This window comes from Squalius cephalus, assembly GCF_949319135.1.
Source record: "Squalius cephalus genome assembly, chromosome: 3".
In the NCBI taxonomy this organism is placed as follows: domain Eukaryota; kingdom Metazoa; phylum Chordata; class Actinopteri; order Cypriniformes; family Leuciscidae; genus Squalius; species Squalius cephalus.
Genome location: NC_137124.1, coordinates 59,074,271 through 59,099,118, shown reverse-complemented (window position 1 = coordinate 59,099,118; position 24,848 = coordinate 59,074,271). Strand labels below are relative to the sequence as shown.

At 36.0% G+C, this 24,848-nt stretch overlaps 4 protein-coding genes across 13 annotated transcripts in view; 1 reads left to right on the top strand and 3 right to left on the bottom strand.

Annotated features, from left to right (window-relative positions):
- Positions 1-684, bottom strand: part of galns (galactosamine (N-acetyl)-6-sulfatase) — a 50,715-nt gene extending 50,031 nt beyond the window's left edge. Inside the window, exon 1 of the mRNA XM_079865027.1 lies at positions 402-684. Coding sequence (XP_079721153.1) covers positions 402-506 — 105 coding nt within the window. The 5' untranslated portion in view covers positions 507-684. The remainder of the gene's footprint in view (positions 1-401) is intronic.
- On the top strand, positions 660-4,845 carry trappc2l (trafficking protein particle complex subunit 2L). Its single transcript, XM_079865069.1, has 5 exons — positions 660-746; positions 3,423-3,595; positions 4,345-4,432; positions 4,535-4,614; positions 4,700-4,845. The coding sequence occupies exons 1-5, from the start codon at positions 714-716 to the stop codon at positions 4,743-4,745; spliced, it is 420 nt and encodes a 139-aa protein (XP_079721195.1). The 5' UTR covers positions 660-713; the 3' UTR covers positions 4,746-4,845.
- A 72-nt stretch (positions 4,846-4,917) lies between these two features.
- Positions 4,918-14,694, bottom strand: pabpn1l (PABPN1 like, cytoplasmic). 2 transcript variants are annotated; one of them, XM_079865067.1, is made up of 7 exons: positions 14,599-14,694; positions 12,442-12,537; positions 7,368-7,435; positions 7,169-7,275; positions 7,009-7,096; positions 5,465-5,592; positions 4,918-5,205 (listed from the first exon to the last, which is right to left on the bottom strand). In XM_079865067.1, the coding sequence occupies exons 2-7, from the start codon at positions 12,500-12,502 to the stop codon at positions 5,166-5,168; spliced, it is 492 nt and encodes a 163-aa protein (XP_079721193.1). In that variant the 5' UTR covers positions 12,503-12,537; positions 14,599-14,694; the 3' UTR covers positions 4,918-5,165. The 2 variants fall into 2 exon arrangements, with proteins under 2 accessions (XP_079721193.1, XP_079721194.1); XM_079865068.1 differs by having other exon boundaries at positions 12,442-12,551; positions 14,599-14,682.
- Positions 14,695-20,599: 5,905 nt separating this feature from the next.
- Positions 20,600-24,848, bottom strand: part of cbfa2t3 (CBFA2/RUNX1 partner transcriptional co-repressor 3) — a 77,529-nt gene continuing 73,280 nt past the window's right edge. For 5 of the 9 annotated variants that reach the window (XM_079864996.1, XM_079864992.1, XM_079864994.1 and 2 more), the window contains one exon: positions 20,600-22,003. In XM_079864996.1, coding sequence (XP_079721122.1) covers positions 21,659-22,003 — 345 coding nt within the window. In that variant the 3' untranslated portion in view covers positions 20,600-21,658. The remainder of the gene's footprint in view (positions 22,004-24,848) is intronic. The other 4 variants (XM_079864993.1, XM_079864995.1, XM_079864997.1 and 1 more) reach the window with 1 other exon arrangement.

Below are 24,848 nucleotides of genomic sequence, written 5' to 3'. Positions count from 1 at the left end.
TGAATGAAAAGACATTAAAGAACAGATTAAATTCATAATATAATATATTTGGAATATTGTGATCAACACTGCATATTGCGAGATACACTGTAATATATACAACGCAATTTATACACAATATATTATACGTGTTCACACATTGAATCTGCAGCGGTCACGTGGTACAGTTTGGGAAATTCGAGTTTACAAGTTGTAATTACGAGTGAACGCGCCTAAAAACAAATAAACATCGAAACAACTCAAATGTATTTCACAGATCAAATATATGTTGCACAAATAGGCTACACATGTATCGCTCGTACTATTGAACTGCACAATAAATAAACACAAATAATGTAGGTTTCAGAGTGATTCTGAGTTGGCCAGTCAAACCTCTAACGAAAGACCCATAAAGGACTTACATCATCCATAAGCATGATGATGATATTTGGATCATGCTGCTGGTTTCCTGCAGTCTGACACACACATGCTGTCCATAACACACAGATGACAGCCTGAAGACACATTGTAACTTTCCTTCAAATCTTAAAACTCATGCTAATTCTTCTTCTTCTTTTTCTCTTGATTAATGGCGGGATTGTTAACAACTTTTAGTTGAATCACATGCTATTTTTTTTTGTTTTCAGGAAGCGTCCTAAACATTCTGAAAGTGTGGAACTGCGAGTCATGTGACTTTTGCGTGTCACGTGACCGGAGTCTGTAGCGTCATCATCATGGCGGTGTGTATAGCAGTCATCGCGAAGGAGGTAAATAAAAACATTTGATCTCTTTAAGATACATCAAAGCATTTATGGATAATGTTTGAATACATCTGACTCGCTAGATTAATCAGATTTGATGAATTAATGCGAAGAGTTATTGATATGTGTCGCAATCGCGGCGGCTTAGTTACATTCATATGCGTTCAGATATATTTAACGTTACGTGTATGTTTTGTTTAAAATTTAACATGAACGCATTGAAATGGCTCGAGTACAGTGTCGGCGTAAAATGCAATAAACCGAGTTTGTTGACAACCCTGCATTGTTTACTTCATGTGAGACTGGAGTGTGTTTGTTTCAGAGTTTGTGAGTGTTTGCATCTCAAACTTTAATATTACCGCATTTGTATGTAACAAATTTAAGTAGTTTAACTCTAGAACTTCTGAACTGTGTAAATTAGTGTTTATCGAGTGATGTTATGTTGTAACAGTAGGTGGGGTGAGTAGTAGTTAAAACATGGACGACTGTATAGATTTAATCAAATGTAGCCTTCTTTAATTAATTATGGCATCCCGCCTCACATATAGGAAGAGTTTTAAAATAAACAAATGAAGACTTTATATCGTCTTATTTTGCCAAATCTTTATGGGTCCAGCAAAAGTACATCCCTCCTCACCTGATCAGCCATAATACTTTAAAACTGTGATGATTAGCTGATCAAACTGCTCATTATACAGGCACTTGAATTAATAAATGCAAGGACATGATTAATGGTTTTGGCTTTATTTTATTAGCTTTCTTGTATTGAGTACAGAGAGGCAGATCTCAAACACAGCTGTGTAAGAAATTATCTTCTTCTGTCCATTTGCAATAGGCAAGAGTAACAATTTCTAATTGCAATGCTGAAATGGTTGTGTTCCCTGTAATAGCAAACCTGCCTCTATGCAAGGACATTTGTTAATAAAGTTAGATTAAATACGTTACTAGTTACTTGAAAAAAGTAATCTAATTGCGTGAATTAGAGTAAATTAGACTAAAGTTACAATGTAAAATAATGCACAATATTTTCTAAGTGCATGCTGAAATGGTTGTTCCCTGTAATAGCAAACCTGCCTCTAAGCAAGGACAATAGTTAAAGTGAGATTAAATGCATAAGTAACATGTTGCATTACATGAAAAAACGGTATCTAATTACATAACTCAAGTTACAATGTAAAATAATGCACAATAATTTCTAAGTGCATGCTGAAATGGATGTTCCCTGTAATAGCAAACCTGCCTCTAAGCAAGGACAATAGTTAATAAAGTGAGATTAAATGCATAAGTAGGTAGGTAGTTTTATTTCATACCCGTAGGTAAATTTGTTATGCAGTAAAAAAGAATTCAGTTGTCCACACATAATAGACAACTACATACAACTAATACACATACAAATTTTCAAGTAATCATCATGACAAACTGCACCGCAACACATAAATCTTTGCTATCCATATTAATTTACAAATCCTAAAACTTCTCTCGTACTAATATTATTTAAAACTTCAATTGCGGCTGGGACAAAAGTATTCCTGTACCGTCTTGTTTTCCATCTTGAGGCTGCAAACCGGCGACCAGACGGAAGTAACTTAAAATCAATACGTAAGGGATGCGACAAATCACTCAAGACAGTACTTGCTTTCCGATACAGCTGTTTTTTATAAATACATCCTAAATTCCTTTGATTTACACCTATTATTCTACTCGCCCACCTTACAATTTGGTTTAAAGAGTTTTTGTTCTTTACTGACAGGCTTCCATACCACACCCCAATGGAGAATGACAGAACTGATTCAATAAAAGCAGAATAAAATAATGTCAACATGCGTCTATCAATGTGAAATTTTGCAAGTTTCCTAAGGCAACTCAAACGTTGGTGACCCTTTTTACATACCATTTCGCTATTCAGCTCAAATGACAATTTAGAATCTATAACTATACCAAGATATTTAAAATTCTCTACCTGATCCACAGCCTCCCCTTTAATAATCGTAGTGACATGATTAACAGGGCGTGTTCTAAAATCAATAATCATATCCTTCGTTTTAGTAATATTTAATAGTAACGTTGCATTACATGAAAAAAGTTATCTAATTACGTAACTCAAGTTACAATGTTAAATAATGCACAATAATTTCTAAGTGCATGCTGATATGTTTGTGTTCCCTATAATAACAAACTTGCCTCTAAGCAAGGACATTGGTTAGTAAAGGGAGATTAAATACATACAATAGTGCGTTACTTTACTAGTTACTTAAAGTAATCTGATTACATAACTCAAGTTACAATGTAAAATAATGCACAATTTCTAAGTGCATGCTGAAATGGTTGTTCCCTGTAATAGCAAACCTGCCTCTAAGCAAGGACATTGGTTAGTAAAGTGAGATTAAATACATAAGTAACATGTTACGTTAGTAGTTACTTGAAAAAAGTAATCTGATTACGTAACTCAAGGTACATTGTTAAATGCACAATATTTTCTAAGTGCATGCTGAAATGGTTGTTCCCTGTAATAGCAAACCTGCCTCTAGCGAGGACAACGGTTAATAAAGTGAGATTAAATACATAAAGTAGTGTGTTACTTGAAAAAAAGTAATCTGCTTACATAACTCAAGTTACATTGTTAAATAACGCACAATATTTTCTAAGTGCATGCTGAAATGTTTGTTCCGTTGATCTCTGCAGAACTATCCGCTGTACATTCGGAGTGTTCCTACACAGGGAGAGCTCAAGTTCCACTACACAGTGCACACTTCCCTGGACGTGGTGGAGGAGAAGATCTCCGGAGTGGGAAAAGCCTTGGCCGACCAGCGGGAGCTTTACCTCGGGCTCCTGTATCCAACCGAGGACTACAAAGTGTATCCTTAAACGAAACGGAAGTTGTGATTGTCTTTTCTTCCTCATTGTGATGCAGTATTGGCAGAAGTTACTTTTAGAAGTAATGTGTTTCTGCCTAAAAAAGTAACTAATTACGGTACTTGGTTACTTTTTATAGCAAGTAATGTGTAACGTTGCGTTATTTTCTGCTGTTCTGGATTGTAGGAGAAGAAAGTTCAACACTTAGGCAATGACAACAAAATAATTGAAACGATATATCTAAAGTAATTTTTGCTTATTAGTATGGTTGAATTGGATCATTTAAGGTCACCAGCAAAGACATTGCTTAATAAAGTGAGATTAAATACATAAAGTCATGCATTACTTTACTAGTTGAAGAATTATTGATTTTGAAAATTGTGCCGGTATTCTATATATACTGACAGCTTGTGACTTGCTATCATTAAATTACATATTTTTTAATAATTTTATACACAGACACACACAGTTGACCACGAATCCTTAAAGGGATAGTTCACCCAAAACCTTTCTTCTGTGGAAGATAAATTTGTCCATACAGTGAAAGTAATTTTTCACCCAAGCTTTTAAGTTTACAACATTATCCAAAATATCTTATCTTATTTTGTGCTTAAATGCACACACATTTGGAACAACATGATGCAAAGTAAATGACAAGAATCTTCATTATTGGGTGAACTTTCCCTTTAAGACGGGCTTCTTTCTAATGCACAACATGTTCATCCAGACATTATCTGAACGAGAACTACAGATATGGCTACGTGACAAACTCCAAGGTGAAGTTTGTGATTGTCGTCGATTCTTCCAACGCATCTCTGAGGGACAATGAAATTAGAAGTGTGAGTTACATGGGTGTACGGTGTCAATTTTGCAACAGAAAAAAAAAGACGAGATGTGTCAATCACATGGAGTGTAATGAGTTAATTGCTTTCTTTCCTCAGATGTTCAGAAAGTTGCACAACTCCTTCACTGATGTAATGTGTAACCCCTTCTACAATCCCGGTGATCCAATTCAATCAAAGTAAGTTCCTTTGAATATATACATTGAGTATTTTTTGTGTGACCAGCTACTGATACACTAATATAATATTTCTCTCTCTCCTCAGGGCTTTTGACAGTATAGTTTCAGCTATGATGGTGCAGACCAGCTGATCTCCTCTCTTTACAACTGTATATACATATTTACATCAGTGTCCATTGTGTGTTGTTTGTTTGGTGAAAATAAAGAAAGAATTTGTGTTTAATAAAATGACTCGTGATGATATTGTTTTTATTTACAGTGATTTTGCTCAAGTCTAAAGCACTGAAAAAGCAAAAATAGAAAAAAGTACTGAAATTCACAAGGCATTTCGGCCTCTCACAGGCATGGTATTTTAAAGAAATCCTATAAAATGTAAATAAAATAGTAACCCCTCAACAGAAATCAAGTCTTCGCTTTCTGTAGTGTCATACAAGATACACACACACACAAAATAACCATAATAATACTAAACTGAACTCCCTTCATGCAGAATGTACTTTAATTAGCACCAAGAAGTGCTTTGAAGATAACAGAAAAATCAAAAATGAATATCAAAAAGAATCAACCCATGGACGAGCTCTTCCATTTTCCCTAAAACAAAAAGTACAATTTTTATAACATCATTAAAGAAAGCCGAGTATGATCACTTGCATTAGTTTTTAGGCTTCACAAATCTGAAAGGATTATGGACATTTTTCAGTATGTGGATATTTTAATATCTGGTAATTCCATTACAGTTAGAGAATAAGCATATATTAAGAGTGCAAGGCCACCACGGACCACAGTGGAAATCTGAAACAATTAAAGGTCCATGTCATGTGAGGTACGGTTATGTATTGGCTGAACTGACCTAATGAAGTGGCAGCCTCTGAAAGGGTAAAATCTCGAGGCACGGGATCCCCGTCCCCGGGACCAGCCTCCACGCAAGTACGTATCTGTAGTCCTGAAACCGGGAATGTTTGTTCTTTTTGGCAATACCTAGTGCACAGAGTTTGAAATTAAAAGGTTTTCTGACACAGATGTGTATTTCATAAACAAAAACAGATTTATTACAAGGAAACCGACACTGTAGACACTATGGCTTCATTTACACACCAAGATTAAAGTGCCCAGTTCTGATTTTCAGCTTTTTTGTGAGATTGTTTACATCATTAAAATGTGGCCCATATTGGACAGGCAATTGTAAACGTGACCACATGCAACAGCCTACCAGAACATGTCTATTGGGAGAAAAAAACAATTATATAGCTGCAGGCAGCAAATAAAGGGCCAAGAACCCTAGAAATAGGCAAAAAGAGGAGCTAAGCTGGGCAGGGAGCATCAGATCAACAGCAACGAGTAATTAAAGAAATATTAAGGTGATTTTAGTCAAAAGGGCTGAAAAAAAAAAAAATAGAATCACTAGTTATGATTTAATTGCATATCACTTTTGACCAATAGGTGGCGCTGTGACCAAATTGAATTTTTGTGATCACCACGAAAATCCATAACTTTTTGCCGACATTGTCTTAAGATGATCTGACTCGAATTTGGTGAAAATTGGACAAACGTTCTAGGAGGAGTTTGAAAATGTAGATTTTTAAAAGAAGAAAAAAAAACGTCAGATAGAAAATTCGTCCGATTATGGCAAAATTGGTTTATGTTCTCAGCATGACCCAAGGAATCTATCAAGACCAGTTTTATTACAATAGGCAAATTACAATTCATTATGGTGGCATGGTGCTGGGGAAACTTAGAGTTTTGTAACAATACACCAATGTGTTCCTGTAAAATAGCATTTTTTGACAAAAATTCTAAATGGCTGACGCCCAAAATTAGCAATATGGGAAAATTAGGTATCGTTCGACTCTGCATGCTACAACGAATCTAAACAGACCAGGTTTTTTTTTTTTTGGTTTTTTTTTTATTTTAGGCCAAAATGTTCAGCAAAAATAGAAATTTTTCATACCCCCTGGCCACTAGGTGGCACTGTGCTAAAACAGTGCCGGTATCCTCAGCTAATGGTTCACGCATTATTCAAGAAGTCAGAAGATGATCTGGTTGAATTTTCAACAAAGGAACCAGAAGGGGAAAAATTATTTTGTTTCCAGCCCTTACAGTTCAAAAGTTATTAGCATAAGCATGAGTGCAACTTTGGACAGTTGGTGGCGCTAGAGAGGTAGAGGCTCCAAATTGGCTGTGGTTAATCTTCAGACTGTGCTCTATTTGTGTGCCAAATTTCACAACATTTTACCACACGGTTCTACAGGTTTCCATAGGCTCAAGAGCAGAAGAACAACAACAACAACACTAATGGATACAATGGGTGCTAATAAAGGCAAAATATTAGATTAAAATAATAATTGTGGTGTGAACGTAGCCTCATTCCCATCATGTACTGCATTTCCATCTCACCTTAATGACACGCCCTCTGAACAGGGTTTCATCTAAAGTCATGGCGGTCCTCACCGACTCCCTCTCTGAGAACTCAATGTAGGCGAAACTACAGGGAAAACACACTCATAAAACAAGCTGGATGTGAAATGATCATTTGTTTTGCAGCCAGGACACATACCCTTTTGGATGGCCTGTGAATCTATTATACGGGATTGTAACTCGGTTTACGTGGCCACAGCCATTAAAGTACATCTCCAATTCGTCGGCGGTGGCGCCATAATCCACCTGTAAGTCAAACAATACTACATAAACACACACTGCAAACATGATTAAAATACATTAAAGGAAACATTCATTACTTGATATAAGCATCTTACATTTCCCACATAGATAGATCTCCTATCAGAATCTATTCTCTCTTCATGGGTCATATTGAAGAACAATCCTGAGGAAGGCAAGATTATAAAAGTTAATTAGAATCATATAAAATATTAACGTTGCATTTTAAATAATGACCTTCATTTAAGTTGAAACATGAAAGGAAAGTCCGTGGCTAGCGCTATATTTAGGCCATATAATTTAGTAAGTATAAAGACAAAAGTCCAATTGTACAAGCACACTGGATATCCATGCTGGTTAAAAACACTAGCTTAAAAATGGTGCTGAAAGAAACACTGAATATTTGATTTAATATTCTCAAACAGATATTTGGGTAAAATGTTTATTGAATAAAACCACATATTTAAGCAAAGGTTTTTTTTTTTTTTATCAAAAAGTCATCTTCAGACAAGTATTCTTCACATTAATTATAATTTTTGCAGTATTTTTACAATAAGCAATTGTTAGATTTTTGTTAACTCTTAACGTTTTTTTTTATTATTATTCTCAAATCACTGACCAACAACCACAGTGATCATTGCGTGTTATCGAACTATCTTTTTTTCCTGGTTTTTGATGTTGGAAACGTTCAATAGCTTTTAGGGATGCACGATATATCGTCCACCATATCGGTATCGGCCGATATACGTTAATTTTTAATGTTTTCGTTCTCGGCCGATAAGAAAATTTGTCCGATATTTTAAAGCCGATAAATAATGGGCTATATCCTTCAGCTGAGACACTTCAGATGCAATTGTTGGCACTGTTCACCATGATGGTTTTGAATTAGGGCTGAACGATATTCTGTTTTAACATTGACATCGCGATGTGCGAATGAGCGATAGTCACATCGCCGGAACATGCGATGTGACGGGTAACGTTAGTACCATAGTGTAAGAGAACGGTAGCACCAGGGTAGCCCACAGTAAACACGAGTTTGTTGTATGGATTTTTGCTGGGGTGACATACGCGTTCCGCGTGCCTGCACAGTGATTAGTTCGCTGTGCCGCGCTCACCGCTCACAGCCAACATTCACTGGCAATCCTATAGCTAAAAATGCGCGACGAAGAGGATCCGCCGCAAAAAAAGTCAAAATCAGCTGTTTGGGACTAGCCTATTTCGTCTACAAAAAGGAGGATGTTGACCAAAAAGAGGTAGGCTACTTTGCTGGAGTGTTATACAGTTGTGGATGGTTGTCTTTTTTAAAAAAGTCGTTTCGTGTTCGCATTTATGAGGAAAAAACAATGTTACATGACATACGGACGCGTCACGCGACCGTTATGAAAGCGGCACTAAAAGACTGCTTTAAAACTTTCACAGAGACCTCAAACAGAAAGCACAAAGCCTTTCTTTAAAACGAATTTCGTTTTGTATTAATTGTATCTTAATTTTAATCAGTGTTTCATTATCAAATTTCCTGGATTTAATAGATTAAAAATTAAATATAGCAGCCAGCGCCTGAACTGGAGATTAAGCTATCATCCATGAACCGAAACTCAGCATAAAAGGTAGCCTACTCGCCTCACACACCTAAAAATAACAATAATAAAAAAAATTGAAATATATTTATTATCTACAGAAGAACCATTAAAAAAAAAAAAAAATCTGTATGAAAAGTGCATTTCTCCCGATCACTGCTGCGAAGATCGCGAGTCAGTATTGTCAACTTCATCTTTACAGAAAACACTTGATTAATTAATAAACAATTAAAATGTCTCATTGTAATATTTTACATATTATTAATCATTACTTTTGCTGGTTCTAGGTGCCGTTTACATGAACACGTCACTGAATCAGCACAGAAAACATAATTTTTCAGGTCCTAGAACCTGAAGAACGTTAGGTCCTGTGTAGAACGTTCACCGAATTATGAGAGAAATATGTTTCTGGAATAAAATATTAAGTGGCCTTTTTGTCACTTGTAATGAAGCTTGCTTATTAGTGAAATTATTAATAACATGGAATGGTAATTATTGACTTTAGCCTGGATTGATGGCTCGCAATATCGCGATATATATCGTTGGGAAAAAAATATCGCAATGTAATATTTTTTCCAATATCGTGCAGCCCTATTTTGAATTGCTTGAAATATGACTGGAATCACTTTAAAATGTCATATCGGCTACATAAAATTATAATAGGAACATTATAATTGTGTGTTTGGGACGTGGCTTTTAATGATCAGACTTGTTTTTGTAATCAGGCTCTCAAACATTATATACAAATTTGGATTTAGAGATTTATCAGCCGATATATCGGTTATCGGCTTTCAGATATAAAGAATTATCGATTATTGGCCAAAATTTTCATATCGGTGCATTCCTAATAGCTTTCAGTCAAGACCTCAAGATATGTGTTCAGACAGAAAACTAACATCTGAGAAATCCATTAGAGTTTAAAATGAAGTAAACTAGCCCTGGTCCGCCCTACATAATTCACAGTTTCATTAATCAGCCAAGCGAATGTTTTTCGCCACTGGAGGACGGCATGATAACAGACAGATTACACTCTTTTTTGGGTAGTACATGTTATATAGCAGTGTTTCTCAACTGTTTGTTGTTTATTAGACGATACACTTAACTCACGAGATGAAACGATACATATTGGGTTCACGAGAACGAGGCGATCCCTTTTTGATTTCAGTTCACTCAATATTTGCATCTTCTGATGCTATAGGGCACATAAACAATTTCATATACAGTACCAGTCAAAAGTTTGGAAACATTACTATTTTTAATGTTTTTGAAAGAAGTCTCTTATGCTCATCAAGCCTGCAGTTAAAAAAAAAAGAAAAAAAAAAAAAAGTAAAATTATGAAATATTATTACAATTTAAAATAATGGTTCTCTTTTTTAATATACTTTAAAATGTAATTTATTTTCGTGATGCAAAGCTGAATTTTCATCAGCAAGTACTCCAGTCTTTGGTGTCTTATGATCCTTCAGAAATCATTCTAATATGCTGATTTATGATCAATGTTGGAAACAGTTGTGCTGCTTAATATTTTTTTATAACCTGAGATACTTTTTTCAGGATTATTTGATGAATAAAAAGTTAAAAAGAACTGTATTTATTTAGAATAGAAATCTTTTGTAACAATATACACTACCGTTCAAAAGTTTGGGAACAATAACTATTTTTTTTTTAAGAAATTAGTACTTTAATTCAACAAGGATGCGTTAAATTGATAAAAGGTGATTGTAACGATTTATATTGTTAGAAATGTTTTTATTTTGAATAAATGCTGTTTTTATGAATAAATGCTGTTAACGTTTTACTCAATGAATCCTGAAAAAAGTATTCCAAAAAAATATATTAAACAGCACAACTGTTTCCATCATTGATAATTACTGAGTATCAAATCATCATATTAGAATGATTTCTGAAGGATCATAAGACACCAAAGACTGGAGTCAGAAGAAGATGCAATATCTCGCCCCTCATCTCAGGGAATCAAGGTTATGTTCAGTAACCAGAGACACTATTTTTAGTATCGGAATGAACCAGAGAAAGAAAAAAAAAGAAAAAAAATTCATTCAACAGAGTTACAAAATTCAGGTGCATTTTCTAACTAATCTAGGGCTGTCACTAGTATCCAGTAATCGGTCGATTATTTTGATGATTAATCAGATTTTTTTTTTTTGGTAATAAAAATAGACCTAAGTGAACAATAGCCTTTAAAATAATTTAAAATGCATATATAACAATGAGGCAATAATAATTGGTTCAAAAAGTATCAAAAGCAAGTAATTATTCGATTTTATTGAACACTTAAAATACATTATGTAATATAGAAAAATAAATAAATAAAATAAAAAATCAACGCATGTACATTACGTATTATAACAAATGCCTGCAGAGGGCGCCAACCTAAACAATCCTTGTTTAATATTGGCCAAACAACATTCAACTCAAATCTCGACTTAATCTTTAATATTCCGCCACTTCTGTCCGATAGAAATGCTACAGCCACTAATGTCTTGAACAAGAACATGTGGACATTAAAACATGCAAACTCAGAGGAAGGGATTAAACTATTTTGAAATCACGATAAACAATTTGCATATATAGAAACATTTTGATATTGAGATATTCACTGTGTTGGCGTATGTTTATAAATTATTGTTTAAAACGAATGAAACTGCACACGTTGCGTTTCCCAGATAAACGTTATAAGCAACACAAACTCAGTATATGATGGCGTTTGAGACGCTTCACGTGTGTAAATGATATCAGTGCAACACTTCGCTATGAAACAAAGCGTGTCAGACTTTTATATGCATTACTAAATGAACATTACTGAAACTGAGTTTATGTGAAGCAGCGTTTACTGTGAACGAGACGCTCGGAGACGCTGGAGGAAACATGTGACCTGCGCGCATGTGAATCATTTATGGAAGCTTGTTTCCGCCACAGAATAAAACCTTTTAAAAGATAATTGTGACTTTTTATTTCACAATTGCGATAACATTTTGCAATTCTGACTATTTCTTAGAATTGCAAGTTATAAAGTCAGAATTGCAAGATTTTAACTTTTTTTTTTTTTTTGCGAGATGTAAACATGCAATTGAGAAAAAAAAAAGTCAGTCTTTTTTTCCCTTACAATTAGACTTTATAACCCGCATTTGGGACTTTGTGTCACAATTCTGACTTTATTTTACTCAATTCTGAGATAAAGTCAGAATTGAGAGATAAAAAGTCGCAATTTACTTTTTTATTTTATTTATTCTGTGGCGGAAACAAGCTTCCATAAAAATTAAAGCATGTCTAATTGAATTTAAAATTGTGTCTTGTGGGAGTGAGGGGAAAGTGTGGGTCCCATGGCCAAACCAGTTGAAAACCACTGTTATATAGACCTAGAACAAAGTTCACATCACGTTTAAGTCTAAATTTCATGGACTTCCCAAAGTACGGTCCAGGAACTCTGCGAGTGTGTCTTTGGCGTGTTGAACTAGGGTCCACATTTGTCACAGAAAGCAGAGATGTCCTTAGATAAGACTACAGGACAGGGCTTCTGGGACATGCCTCATTGAGCAGCGATGATGGGCTCAGGTGTGTGCCAGCTGGAGCTCACCTGCCTGAGGACTGTAGGGAAACGCTCGCTCTACCTCACACTGCATGTCAGACTCGTCCATCTCCAGCTCTCACGACTTTCAATCGCATCCAGATCCTGAAGGAACAACGTTTTACACACAAACAGAGCTCTTTAAAGGGGTGGTATAATGCCATTTTCACAAGATGTAAAGTAAGTCTCTGATGTCCCCAGAGTGTGTGTGTGAAATTTTAGCTAAAAATACTCCTCAGATCATTTTTTTTATAGCATGTTAAAGTTGTCCTTTTTTAGGGTGAGCAAAAATGCGTCATTTTGTGTGTGTCCCTTTAAATGCAAATGAGCCGGAGGATGAGGGCGGAGCTTCAAGAGCTTGTTCTTAGCAGAGCCATATAGAGCCCTTTGTTGCGAGGCGGGGTTTATGTAAATTTTAGGGTTTGTGATGTCTCTAACCCGGGAGGAATGTCGTGTAGTCCCTACCAGCCGTTTGTTGTAGTCCTTAAAAAGAAAGTATCTCCCTTTGCTTTGAACTTTAAGCGTTGTAACTTTGCAGATGTTGTTTATGCTGAAACAGCAACATTACACACTAACTAAAGTTAGAAAAGTCAAATCATAATCAACCACCCCTTTAAGTACACAAAACCTGTTCATGGGTAGCATAACATAACATCTCTTGCAGGATCACATTCTCGTGAATTTGTCGTCTATGACCTAAAATTAATTTAGCTTTTTGTTGTTAAAAATTATTCTTACACAGCAGGACTACATTTATATGGAAGAATAAGAACATTTTAAGATAATTGCGACTTTTTATCTCGCAATTCTGACTTTATAACTCGCAATTCTGACTTTTCTCAGAATTGTGAGGTAGAAGTCGCAATTACCTTTTTATATTTTTTATTCTGTGGCTGAAACATGCTATATTTAAGAGTATGGTAGAAAAAAAAAATTCTTATTTACTCTTCACCAAGTCATATGCTTTTTTTCCTTCTTCGGTGGACCAGAAAAGAAGAATAGGGAAAACATTTTCAAACAAGATTACCACGTATATAAACTAAAGTCCTAAAGTGATTTTGGGGTGATCTGTCCCTTTAAGAGAAAAGCGCCAAAATAAAAACAACAACATATAACTAAATGCTTATTAAACTTTTAAATGTTACATTTTTTCTATGACCTTAAATTCATTTTGACTGCATGATATTTTGTAGTTTCAAATTATTCTCACAACTACATTTATATGGAAGCTTGTTTCTGCCACAGAATTAAACATTTTAAAAGATAATTGCGACTTTTTATCTCACAGTTCTGATTTTATAACTAGCAATTCTGACTTATTTTCTCAGAAATATGAGCTATAAACTTGCAATTGCGAGAAAAAAAGTCAGAATTGCGAGATAAAAGTCACAATTACTTTTTTTTAATTCTATGGCGGAAACAAGCCTCCATATATTTAAGAGTGTAGTAGAAATAGAAAATTCCTTATTTACTCTTCACCAAGCTTTTTTTTTTTTTTTTTTTCCTGTGGACCACAAAAGAAGAATGAGGGAAAGTAAACATTCATAAAGGATTAGAACCACGTGTATAAAGTCCTAAAATAATTTTGGGGTGATCTGTCCCTTTAAGAGAAAAGCGCCAAAATAAAACCAACAAAACTAAATGCTTATTAAACGTTATTTATAGTAATGTTACTAAGAAATATTTTTTATTTTGTTTAATATTGATTTGTTCAGTGCAATTAAAAAAAAGCCACGCTGCTGCCAACGACCGATTTCGACGAATGATTTTCAACAAGAGGAATGAAATAGGAAAGAACTGCACGAAGGTAGGCTTGTGTGTAGGCTACATGTCTCTTGATTTTAGAGTATTAGTTGATTATTGTGCGATATAAATGAACTAAATTGTATTGATACGAAACAGCACATGGCGCATCCATTTTGATAAATTTTAAACGCGATTGAAAGGACGAAATAACAGTCAGTCTGGATTCTGAAATTGACCATTTTATCCGCCATTTTATCCACCATATTCACATGTGACACTCTATCGCTTAATAGTGATATTTAACGATTTTTTAAATATTGTTTACAACGACATGCAGATATTGCAGGCTAATTCCATATTATTGCCATCAATATTGACATAGGCCTATTGATATTTCTTCCTTAGTTTGTGAAACTTTACCTGGTGAATCCGCGCTGGTTTTCAACATCAGCTCCAACAGCTTCCCGCTTCAGCCTTAACTATTACCTAACACACCTGACTGACTAATCAACCCGATGTGTGAGTGTGTAGAAGAAACAGGTGTGATTGCACTTTTTTTTTAAGTAAAAAAACTTGAATTTAGTTTAAAATACATTGTAATAGTTTATTTTGATTCTTTTTTCCCCTGAAATATGTAGAGATTTCAAATGTACTCGTCAAAAAAATCCTTACAAGATTTTGTCATTTCTAATATGCCAATATCCGCTGGATAAACTAAACATTTGCTTATAAGTACTATTGGATATTGTGTCTTCCTTATCAAAACTCTACTTTTATTGGATCTTTGTGATTTTACAGATTAAAAAGGCAAAATTTATGCACCTTCATATTTGACTGTAAAAATCCCTAAGAGATGTTGAGGTTAAAGAACAACCTTAAAATAGTCAAAAAGAATATATGCCTATATATAGTCAAATGAATTCTAGGAATGTGTAGAAGATTCCCATTAGAAGTTTCATTGATCAGGAATGCTGGTTAATGGCAAGACATCAGTTAGTAGGCCTATTCCTCCTTTTATAAAACTTAAAAGTGATGTCTGTAACTCACTGACATACCAGCTTTTAAAGGGATGGTTCACCCAAAAATAAAAATTATGTTATCATTTACTCACCCTGAACACAAAAGAAGATATTTTGAAATATGTCTGTAACCAAACAGTTGATGGACCCCATTGACGACTTCCATAGTATTTTCTTTCTTTTCCATACTATGGAAGTCAATGGGGTTCATAAACTCTCTCTTAACCAACATTCTTCAAAATATCTTCTTTTGTGTGCGACAGAAGAAACTCATACAGGTTTGGAACAACATAAGGGTGAGTAAATGATGACATCATTTTCATTTTTGGGTGAACTGTCCCTTTAAAGTCACTTTCATCTTTGATCACCACAATTACATATTTAAACGTTTTTCCTTGAAAAAAAATGATGCCTTCAAATATCTTGAATGTAACTCGACACCCTTGCCTCATTTAGTATGCGTGGTTCTATGAATATGCAAATGAGCCCCGCCTCCACTCACTCACTCAGCTCAGAGATCCACTGGTTGGCGATCACACGTTGATCTGATTGGTTTCAAGGTAGTTTGTGACGTCAGAAACACCAGCGATTTCAAAGCGTGTTTTTGAGACTGTCTTTGGTTCACTGCAGTTTTAAGGAGGAAATACTCAGCAATGCTGTCGACTTATGAATTTACACATGATTTGTCTTAAAGCAGATTAAAAACATCATAGCTGGATTTTCACCACAAGAAAGGTTTTCTACGGTGGAAAAAGAAGCAAATTCAGAGACTCGTCATATTTCACTGTCTTTTTAATTACACAGATACGCAGATCTCAACACAGACAATAACCTGATTTAGAATGTTTACAGCGTCACATGTCCAACAAAGCGCACAGTAAGAGAGGGCGAGGGAATTGCAAAAGTGGGGGAAAAGAGCATGCAAGAAATAAATAAATAAAACTCTCCTGGCACAGTTCACATCATCTAGAGAATGATAACAGGACCTTGAAAGAGAAAACAAGAAAACATTTTAACACACCAACCTTTCCGACTGAATCAAAGCCTTCTTCTGTAATGATGTATTGCACAATACAGTATAATCATCAACGTATCAAACCAAGCCGTTGCTAGTACAGAAATATGAATCTTGCTGTTATGGCGTGTCTCATGTGCGTCGCATGTTCAGTTTTACAGTAGTGTAAGGGTTCTACTACTACAGCCTTGCCTGGTTTCTGAGTGAAACATGTTACACTTTTTGCTGTTAGCCTTAGTGGATGTTAAAAATGACAAAATAAAGCATTAGTGAGGCTGGACAACATTAGTGATGTACATTAAAATGGTCTTTTAAGCTGTTTTTTCCCAGACTACTTGACAAACCTTTTTTTTTTTTTAAAGCATTTTACTTTGCTGAATGTGTAGGATGTCGTTTCTCTCTCTCTCTCTCTCTCTCTCTCTCTCTCTCTCTCTCGATGTCAACCTTTGAACTCGTGTCCAAATGCTGACCGAATCAAGAGACTTGTTTTGAGAACGAGGGCCTTTCGATATGCCGAATGACAGCAGAATTACAGTACACAGTGTAAAGATGCATTTGCATGCTCTTGTTTTGGTTATAGAACAGAATGGCCAAAAAATATATATATATATATTGCAAACACACAGTATGCTTGCATGAGTTCTGGACTATAGCAGACAATGCAAAAGCTCGAAATGAGTTTATCGTAACTTTGTTATTTTAAAGCTCTGGAGATTCAAGTAAGTCCCTTAGCAAAAAAGAAAGTATCTCTAACTCACACTCATGCATTCATTCCCACAATGAAATCTTTTTGAGGACGGTTGTCATCTGATGCTTTGGACGCCGGGAACAAGTACTGATCTCTTCCCTCGATGTGTGTGTTTTACGGTTTATCTTGTGCTTTCAACATGGCCATTTTTGTACACTTTGGTTTATGGGAATAGTCGGTCACCCATGTTTCCGTCAGCTATTTTATGCGACACATTGGGTGTGCGGTTATGCTTTGGTCTGTGCTTTTATCATTTTGGATATTTATGAGATATGTTTATGTTCAGGGGCTCGAAACATTCCAAGCAAGTACAACTTCAACAATTCTAAGACTAATTTTTGTCATTGTTTTCTACAGTCAGGTGAACTAAAGTCGAGAATCTTGCTAGCTAGCGCAATAATAACACATCTATTTAATGGCACAGACGTATGAATGTGAGTCTATCACACCCTTGAGAATAGTTGAAACGTCATGAGGTGTGTTTCCCGAAAGCATCGCTAGCCAACTAACGTTCATCGTTATCGGCAGTTCAACGAGTCGGTGTTTCCCGAAAGCATAGTTCCAGCGAACATTCGCAAACAGCATCGCAGAGTTGTGTGTTTGTAACGACACTCTCGATCTGCGTTTAGAAGAAGAGTTTCATGTTTGCATGACATAAATCCCGATCTTGAACAACATAATCAAGCTGATATTCAGTACAATCTGTATATTTAGGATACATACAAATGTAATTTACATCTTAGTTTGCCAAGAGATTTAAAGCGTTGTTATGGAAGCTTGTTTCCGCCACTAAATAATAAATAAATAATAATAATTGCAACTTTTTATCTCACAATTCTGACTTTTTTTCTCACAATTGCGAGATATAAAGTCGCAATTCTGAGAAATAAAGTCGCAATTGGGAGATATAAAGTCAGAATTGCATGATATAAAGTCGCAATTGCGAGAAAGTCAGAATTGTGAGATATAAACTATTCTGAGGTTAAAAACAAACTTTTTTTTTCTTAGAATTGGACTTTATATCACAATTGTGAGAAAAGATGTCAGAATTGCGAGATATAAACTCGCAATTATGTGTTATAAAGTCAGAATTGCGTGATATAAAGTCGCAATTGCGAGAAAAAAAGTCAGAATTGCGAGATGTAAACTCGAAATTGTGAGATAAAAAGTCGCAATTATCTTTTAAAATGTTTTATTTTGTGGCAGAAACAAGCTTCCATACGTTGTTATTGAAGTGCATGTGTGAACGAGCTCTACGTGAGAACAAGCCGATGATTGAATCTGGAAATAAAGCAAAATAACTGAGAAAAATTAGAAATAGTCCTCAGATACATGTCTGTAATTTATAGAGCGTTAATCTAGCGTTAATTCGATCTCAAACAGATTCATTAACAGTAGTTATTACTCCAACATCTGCGTGACATCAATAACCAACGTGGTTGAACGACCAATTTGCGATAATATGGTTTCAGGAAACAGTCGTGACTCGCTAGATGATTTCTTCAACGATGGATCGTACAGCGTTGACGGGAAACACACCCCAGGTTTGCTGGATTTGCATGTCTGCTAGTGGTTTGATTTGGGTTTGTTAACAGGAGGTAGCTAGTAGGCCTAAAAAAATCCTCAAAATGGAGGGAGAGAGAGAGATAGAGAGAGAGACACCTACTTCATCAGACTGGTGTTTTAGTATCCACTGGTTTGGGGTTATGTGTTGCTGATGTTTTCAGGGTGAGTTCATATATTACCTTAGAAATGTGATAAATTAAACCTAAAGCAACACCAAAATAGATCGAGCAACAAACAGGACTTTCAAGTTTGGTCCGTATCAAAGGGTACGCCATTATAAATCAGAAATTGACCAAAACAAAGGCTGTAAACAGGGCTATTTTTGACCTTTAACAAACATTGCTCAGTGCACACAGCAGCTTCTGTTGATGTTATGTTTGTTACTACGTTGGATGGATCACGGGTAAAAAAAAAAAAGCTTGGTACCAGTTGAGAACCATCATAGTGTTGGTTTTGTGATTGTATGTGCATGCATGTGTGTGCAAAGTTACACATTGAACCACTGCAGTGACACTTTGGCCCAAAGGATGGCAATGTTTCACACAGATTCTAGTGGTTTTCCTCCTAAAATCCCAGTTTGGGAACTCGCCAGGTGGGTCTATAGTGGTTTGGCGTGTCGTTGAAGCGATGTCGTTCTCGTCGACGCGCTTACGGCTGCGAAAGCGTCTCGCCCATCAGCAAAATCCTTTTCCTCCAACACACGTTGTAAAATGATCATTCAAGACAGAAAAGATTAAATGGAGAGAAATTAAATTCTAGACATTATACTTTAAAGGTTTCTGTTATTTGGCAAAACTCATTTTTGGACCTCTTTTTTTTAAATACTATGTACATTCACATTAATTTACCATGGTAATTTTTAGATATATTTATATGTATATTTATATTATAAGGTAACCCTAAGGGCCGTTTTTCTGAGGTTCAATTCAGTAGCTGAATTCTCTTTCCATATTGCACCTCCGTTCTCTCACTGTCTTACAATGCGAGCAATATAAAATATTCTACATGAGGATTCTCATCATCAATATTGATACAACAAATCCAACAAATAGGTACAACACAGCTTCTCTCCCGTTAAAAGAGTGTCTTTTTCTGTCCAATGTTCGGCTGAAACCTAAAAGAAGACAAAAAAAATAAAAAACAAAATGGCGTCCCGAATTCGGAGAACGCACACAAGCAGAAATCGAAGACAAGAGACATCCAAGAAACAAGGTAATATCTACAAGCGACGTTTGATCCCTTCGTGGATTTGAGCTTCTGTCAGGAGACAAAAGGGATGAGCATATATAGGGGGGAGGTAGAAAGAGCGAGAGAAAAGAGAACCAAGTCTACGCCAGTCTCTAAAGTCATGCTTTGGAAAAACGAGTGAAATCGTACAACAAAAAAATGTCTCGGCAAACGCAAATGTTTCAGAAGAAAAGGCTCATTCTTAGTGTACAATCCGTTGAGGTTTTTTGGCAGTTCCGTTGCCGTTCGTCTTTCCTTTTGTCTTTTTCGTTTGCTAATCCTCGCCTTTTCTTTCCTTTTCGTGTCATTTCTCTCCGTGCTTTTAAGCGTCACTCCACTGACCCGGAGATGAATCCGGGCTAAAGTTTGCGTTCCTCAAGATCTGAGTTTCTAGTCACTGTTTGTTCAGTTTCTGCGGAGGAGGAGGTGAAGTTGTTTGCGTTTGGTTACAAGATGAGTGCTTCTTCGTAACTTTGGCAGTGTAATAAAAAGGTTTGGATCATTTTCTTTCTTTTCTTTTCTTTTTTTCACGTAGAATTCATTTGGGTTCACGTCAGTACAGAGAGGTGAGTCTGGTGTAGATTTTCTTGGCTCGCTAGCAAGGTAGTTAACAGGTTCTTATTATTATCATTATCATTATTTCTTTTGGATTTTTGAACGTTTCTTTTGTTTTAATTAAAGCCAAAAAAATGAAATGCAATGTTGTGAGGAAGTTGCTCTGTGGTGGAAGCTTTCGGTTTAGAGGAATCCAAACTACACACACAACCAGGCAAACGGTTTAGATCGGTAAGAATTTTAATGTTTTTAAAAGAAGTTTTTTTCTGCTCACCAATTTATTTGATAAAAAAAAAAAAACAAAAACAAAAAAAAAACAGTAATATTGTGAAATATTATTACAATTTAAAAACAGCTGTTTTCTCCAGTCGTTCATTCAGAAATCACTCTAATATGATGATTTGATGCTCAAGAAACATTTCTCATGATTATCAATGTTGAAAATTATCAATGTTGTTATTTCAGGATTCTTTGATGAATAGAAAGTTTCAAAGAACAGCATTTCCCTGAAATGGAAAGCTTTTGTAACACTGATAATAATGAGAAATGTTTCTTGAGCATCAGATCACCATATTAGAGTGATTTCTGAAGGATCATGTGACACTGAAGACTGGAGTAATATAATGATGCTGAACGTTCAGCTTTGATCACAGTATTAATATTCACATTAAAACAGCCGTTTTTAAATTCTCATAATATTGAACAATATTGCTGTTTTTTATTTATTTTTCAAAACATAAAAAAACTTCTTTTAAAAACATTAAAAATCTTACCGATCGGAAACGTTTGACTGGTAGTGCGAGTCCCTCCTGCCTCTCCAGTTCTCACAGAGCAAACCTCACTTAAAGGGTGTTGAGGCGATGTCTTAAAACATGAACACACACGTGTAACTGTTCCCTGGCTTTCCCCGCTCATGTTGAATGTAGCACAGTAGACCTTTTTGCGAAGGAATCTGAGCTTTTTTGGAGATTTGAGGAACACAAGAGCTTAACGTAGACGTGAAAGCCAGGTTCATCACTAGAGGAGGGGTGAGAATGCTGGAGGGTCCTCAGCTAGTTTTGGATGAAAGATGCTGTAGCAGCAGTAGACGTTAGCGTTGTCAAAATACAGACTTCGGCACCAAGTCGGTCCTGAAATTTTAAAAAAGTGATGCTTTGAGGAGAATCGTAATCACCACTGATTGGCCGTTGAGTTCACGAGCTCATCAGATATGTCTGTGATTGGCTACAATGAACACCAATCAGAGGTGTTTACGGTTGCACTCAAAGCGTCACATTTTTTAAATTCCAGTACCGACTTGGTACTTCTGACAACGCTAGTAGACGTGGTTCAGGATTCGGGGTTCGTCAGTCAACGGGACGAGGAATCCATCAGAGCGGGTGTTGCAGGAGTGGTTGAGCGAGAAACGCTACATGAGCTCGCGTCTTTAGGACTGGCGCTGGACAGCGGGCCCGGAGGAGTGCTCTCGGAGCGGGTGGGCGGGACACTGGATGATGATGATGATGAGGAGGTGGAGGACGGCGTCCCGATCGGCACGACGCTGCTCCCGGTCAAGCCCTGACTGCACACGTGATGGTGCTTCTCCCAGTCCTTGTGCTGGCAGAACGAGCCGCAGTAGCGCGCGGTGTTGCATCCGCTGCACGTCTCGCTAGCCTTGCGGCCGCAGTTCCAGCAGCTCTGCGGGACAGACACGGACTGTGATTATTTACAAACCAATAAGTGTTCATATTTATGCCATGATCAAACAATGTATTTAACCCTCTGGTGCTCTTCGCATGTCAGTTTTAGTTCGATAATGTTTTTTTATTTAATATATTGTAATTTTATGGGATTTTATGGTTCTAAATTATATTTACGCTGTATTTATAATCACTTTTTGAGCATATACCTCTGAAAATTTAATTTCCAACTTAAAGTGCTGTAAATCTTTAATGCTTTAGAGCGACAGACTGAAGTTTGATCTCTTTTCAATGACAACACTTGGCAGATTATTGCTGAAGTGAAAGAAAGTTACACAATTTTACATTTATTGTTATGAAAAATGTGCAAATTTTCAATTTTGATATGAAATATATATTTTCAAAAACATATTTTACTATAAAACTGTGAGAAAATCAAAGCCATAAATCTAAACAAGTTATGTTCCAAAGTTGAGGTTGATATCTCAGTAAATGATCTTTCAGTGAGATGTTGTTCGGCTGCAGTACCAAACGCTTCCACTAGAGGAAACTCGTCTCCCGTTCATTTCCAATGCGCTCGTGTTTGACCGAGAGGAGCACAAGTGACTATTTTTACATAACCATCCTCCTAAAAAACAAGTCTCCTCCACTTCCGAGTATCCTCGGAAACACAGTTGGTTATGCGTTGTAAACAATTGAGAAAGAAAACGGATGCGTATCGGTATATTGGATCTGTGCATTCGTCTTAAAGTGACAGCAGCCTAATAATGAGAAAATCACTTTTGCGAGCACCGCATTCAGTCCTTGTTCGCGTCTTATTGTGATTAACGTCAATAACTTTAAGTGACTTTAAGTAGTGCTGCAAAGTTAAAGAAGTGTACCTCTTTAGAAAATCAATTTTTGAAATTTGTGAATCAATGCAAATTAGGGGTGTAGCGATGCCCTCATGTCACGACTCGACACATATCACGATACTGAACTCACAATACGATATTATTGCGTTACTCCAAGACATACGATAAAAGTTAACAAAAAAATGCACTGTTGATTAAAATGCTAAATTTGGTATTACATTGGTGTGTAAATTAATAGTCTTGGACTTGGTGCTGAAACCCAAAGCACAGGACAATAGAGACACCAGAATAACAATATTCATGATTCTGAAGCTGAAAATACAGAATTATTGTAGACGAATATGCTTGAACTGACTAGATATATTTAATATAATGTAGGCACTTTATACTGGTAACAAGACATTTGGCATTATCAGGACACACAAATATTCCCCCATTGCATTATTATACATTATATTCAACATTATATATAGCAGTTTAATGTAGTAATGAGCAGGGGCATTTCTAGGTTTTAAAAACATCAGGGGCTGAGCCTGAAACATCATGGGCTGGGGTGGGTAATAAGATAACATGATTCGATACAGAGAATAATGTATATTTGAGGCCTATATGCAGGGGGGCAGACTGGTTAAAAAATTCAGTCCTGGCACTGTTGGCACACCAGCCCATATTACCACAAAGACACACACATTAAAATGTGAGGTAGTTAGGGGGGTTCGGGGGCATGCTCCCCCGAGAAAATTTGGATTTCTCGGACCTACATATGTGCATTTTAAGGTGTTTGAAGGCCAACATTTTTTGATAACAATAGCTTTAAAAGCATGTCAGTGGGCAGTATATAAATTATTTGTCAAGCAGATAACAGATTCTTAAACATGAGAATGAGGATAAATGTTGAAATTAATGATCCACACTAGAAAATGGAAATGCAAAATGTTTCTGCTTATAGTTGACAATACACAATCACATATTCCAAACAGGAATGGCCTTAAATGAGAAATCTTTCAAGGATTATTTTGCATAGATGTAAACTTTTTAGCATTAAAGATTGGTTTCAGCAACTTGTTTCTTTCTTGAGTTAATCAATGTTTTTGGCACTATTAAATCAGTTAAATTAAATTTCAATTGTTCACTCATAAAGACAGTCACTTGTCACCACCTACTGGCTTAATGATGCAAGTTGCGCAAACACAAGCGGAGTGATAGAAACTGTGAAAAGGCTGATGCTGGTGAAATATTCGAACACATTCGAGGGCCTTATATAGGCTACATATCAGAGTTAAATAGGAATACATTGTAATAATGTTAATCAAGCAGCCTAAATCACACGACTGCGCAGCAATATTTAAGCTCATTATACAAATGAAATAATACAGATCTAGACAAATTGGGTTGCTTATAGTTAAAAGAATGTCATGAACGATCATTTAGGCTAGATGTAGGCCTATTTTTCACATTTTTGGTCACAAAATATTTAGTCAGTTTTGATGACTTTGCAATATTGATAAAATATTAGAATATTAATAATGAAAAATGAGTAGGGCTACGCCAAAATGTGTAACTTATGTAGCCTACAAAGGAATACAAAAGCCCCGACATAGAGTTTTGACGCAGCTTTAATCTCCCTTTTGGTTATTTCAATAGCCTACTTAATTGACGACAGAACACGACGTTACATGCTAGTAGTTTATTTTGCGTGATACAGGGCGCGCCGCATTTGCGCGTGATTGAAGAGTGCGCGCCGCGAGCAAACGGCTGACACGACAGTAAGTTAGTTTTTCTGAGTTTTACTGACATATAGCCTGACAACATCTGGTCTGACAGAAGACTGTGCGGCGGTGCTGACTGCGTTATTTTTAATTTTTTTTAATTGCTGTGAGATTGTTTGCTGTTGCGCGCAAATCCTGGAGATGAACTTGGATAGCTAAATCGCTCACGTGGTGCGTCTCTGTGTGAGAGTAACCATAGTAACTTTGATCTGCTTGAACACATTTTAATCGTCTTAAT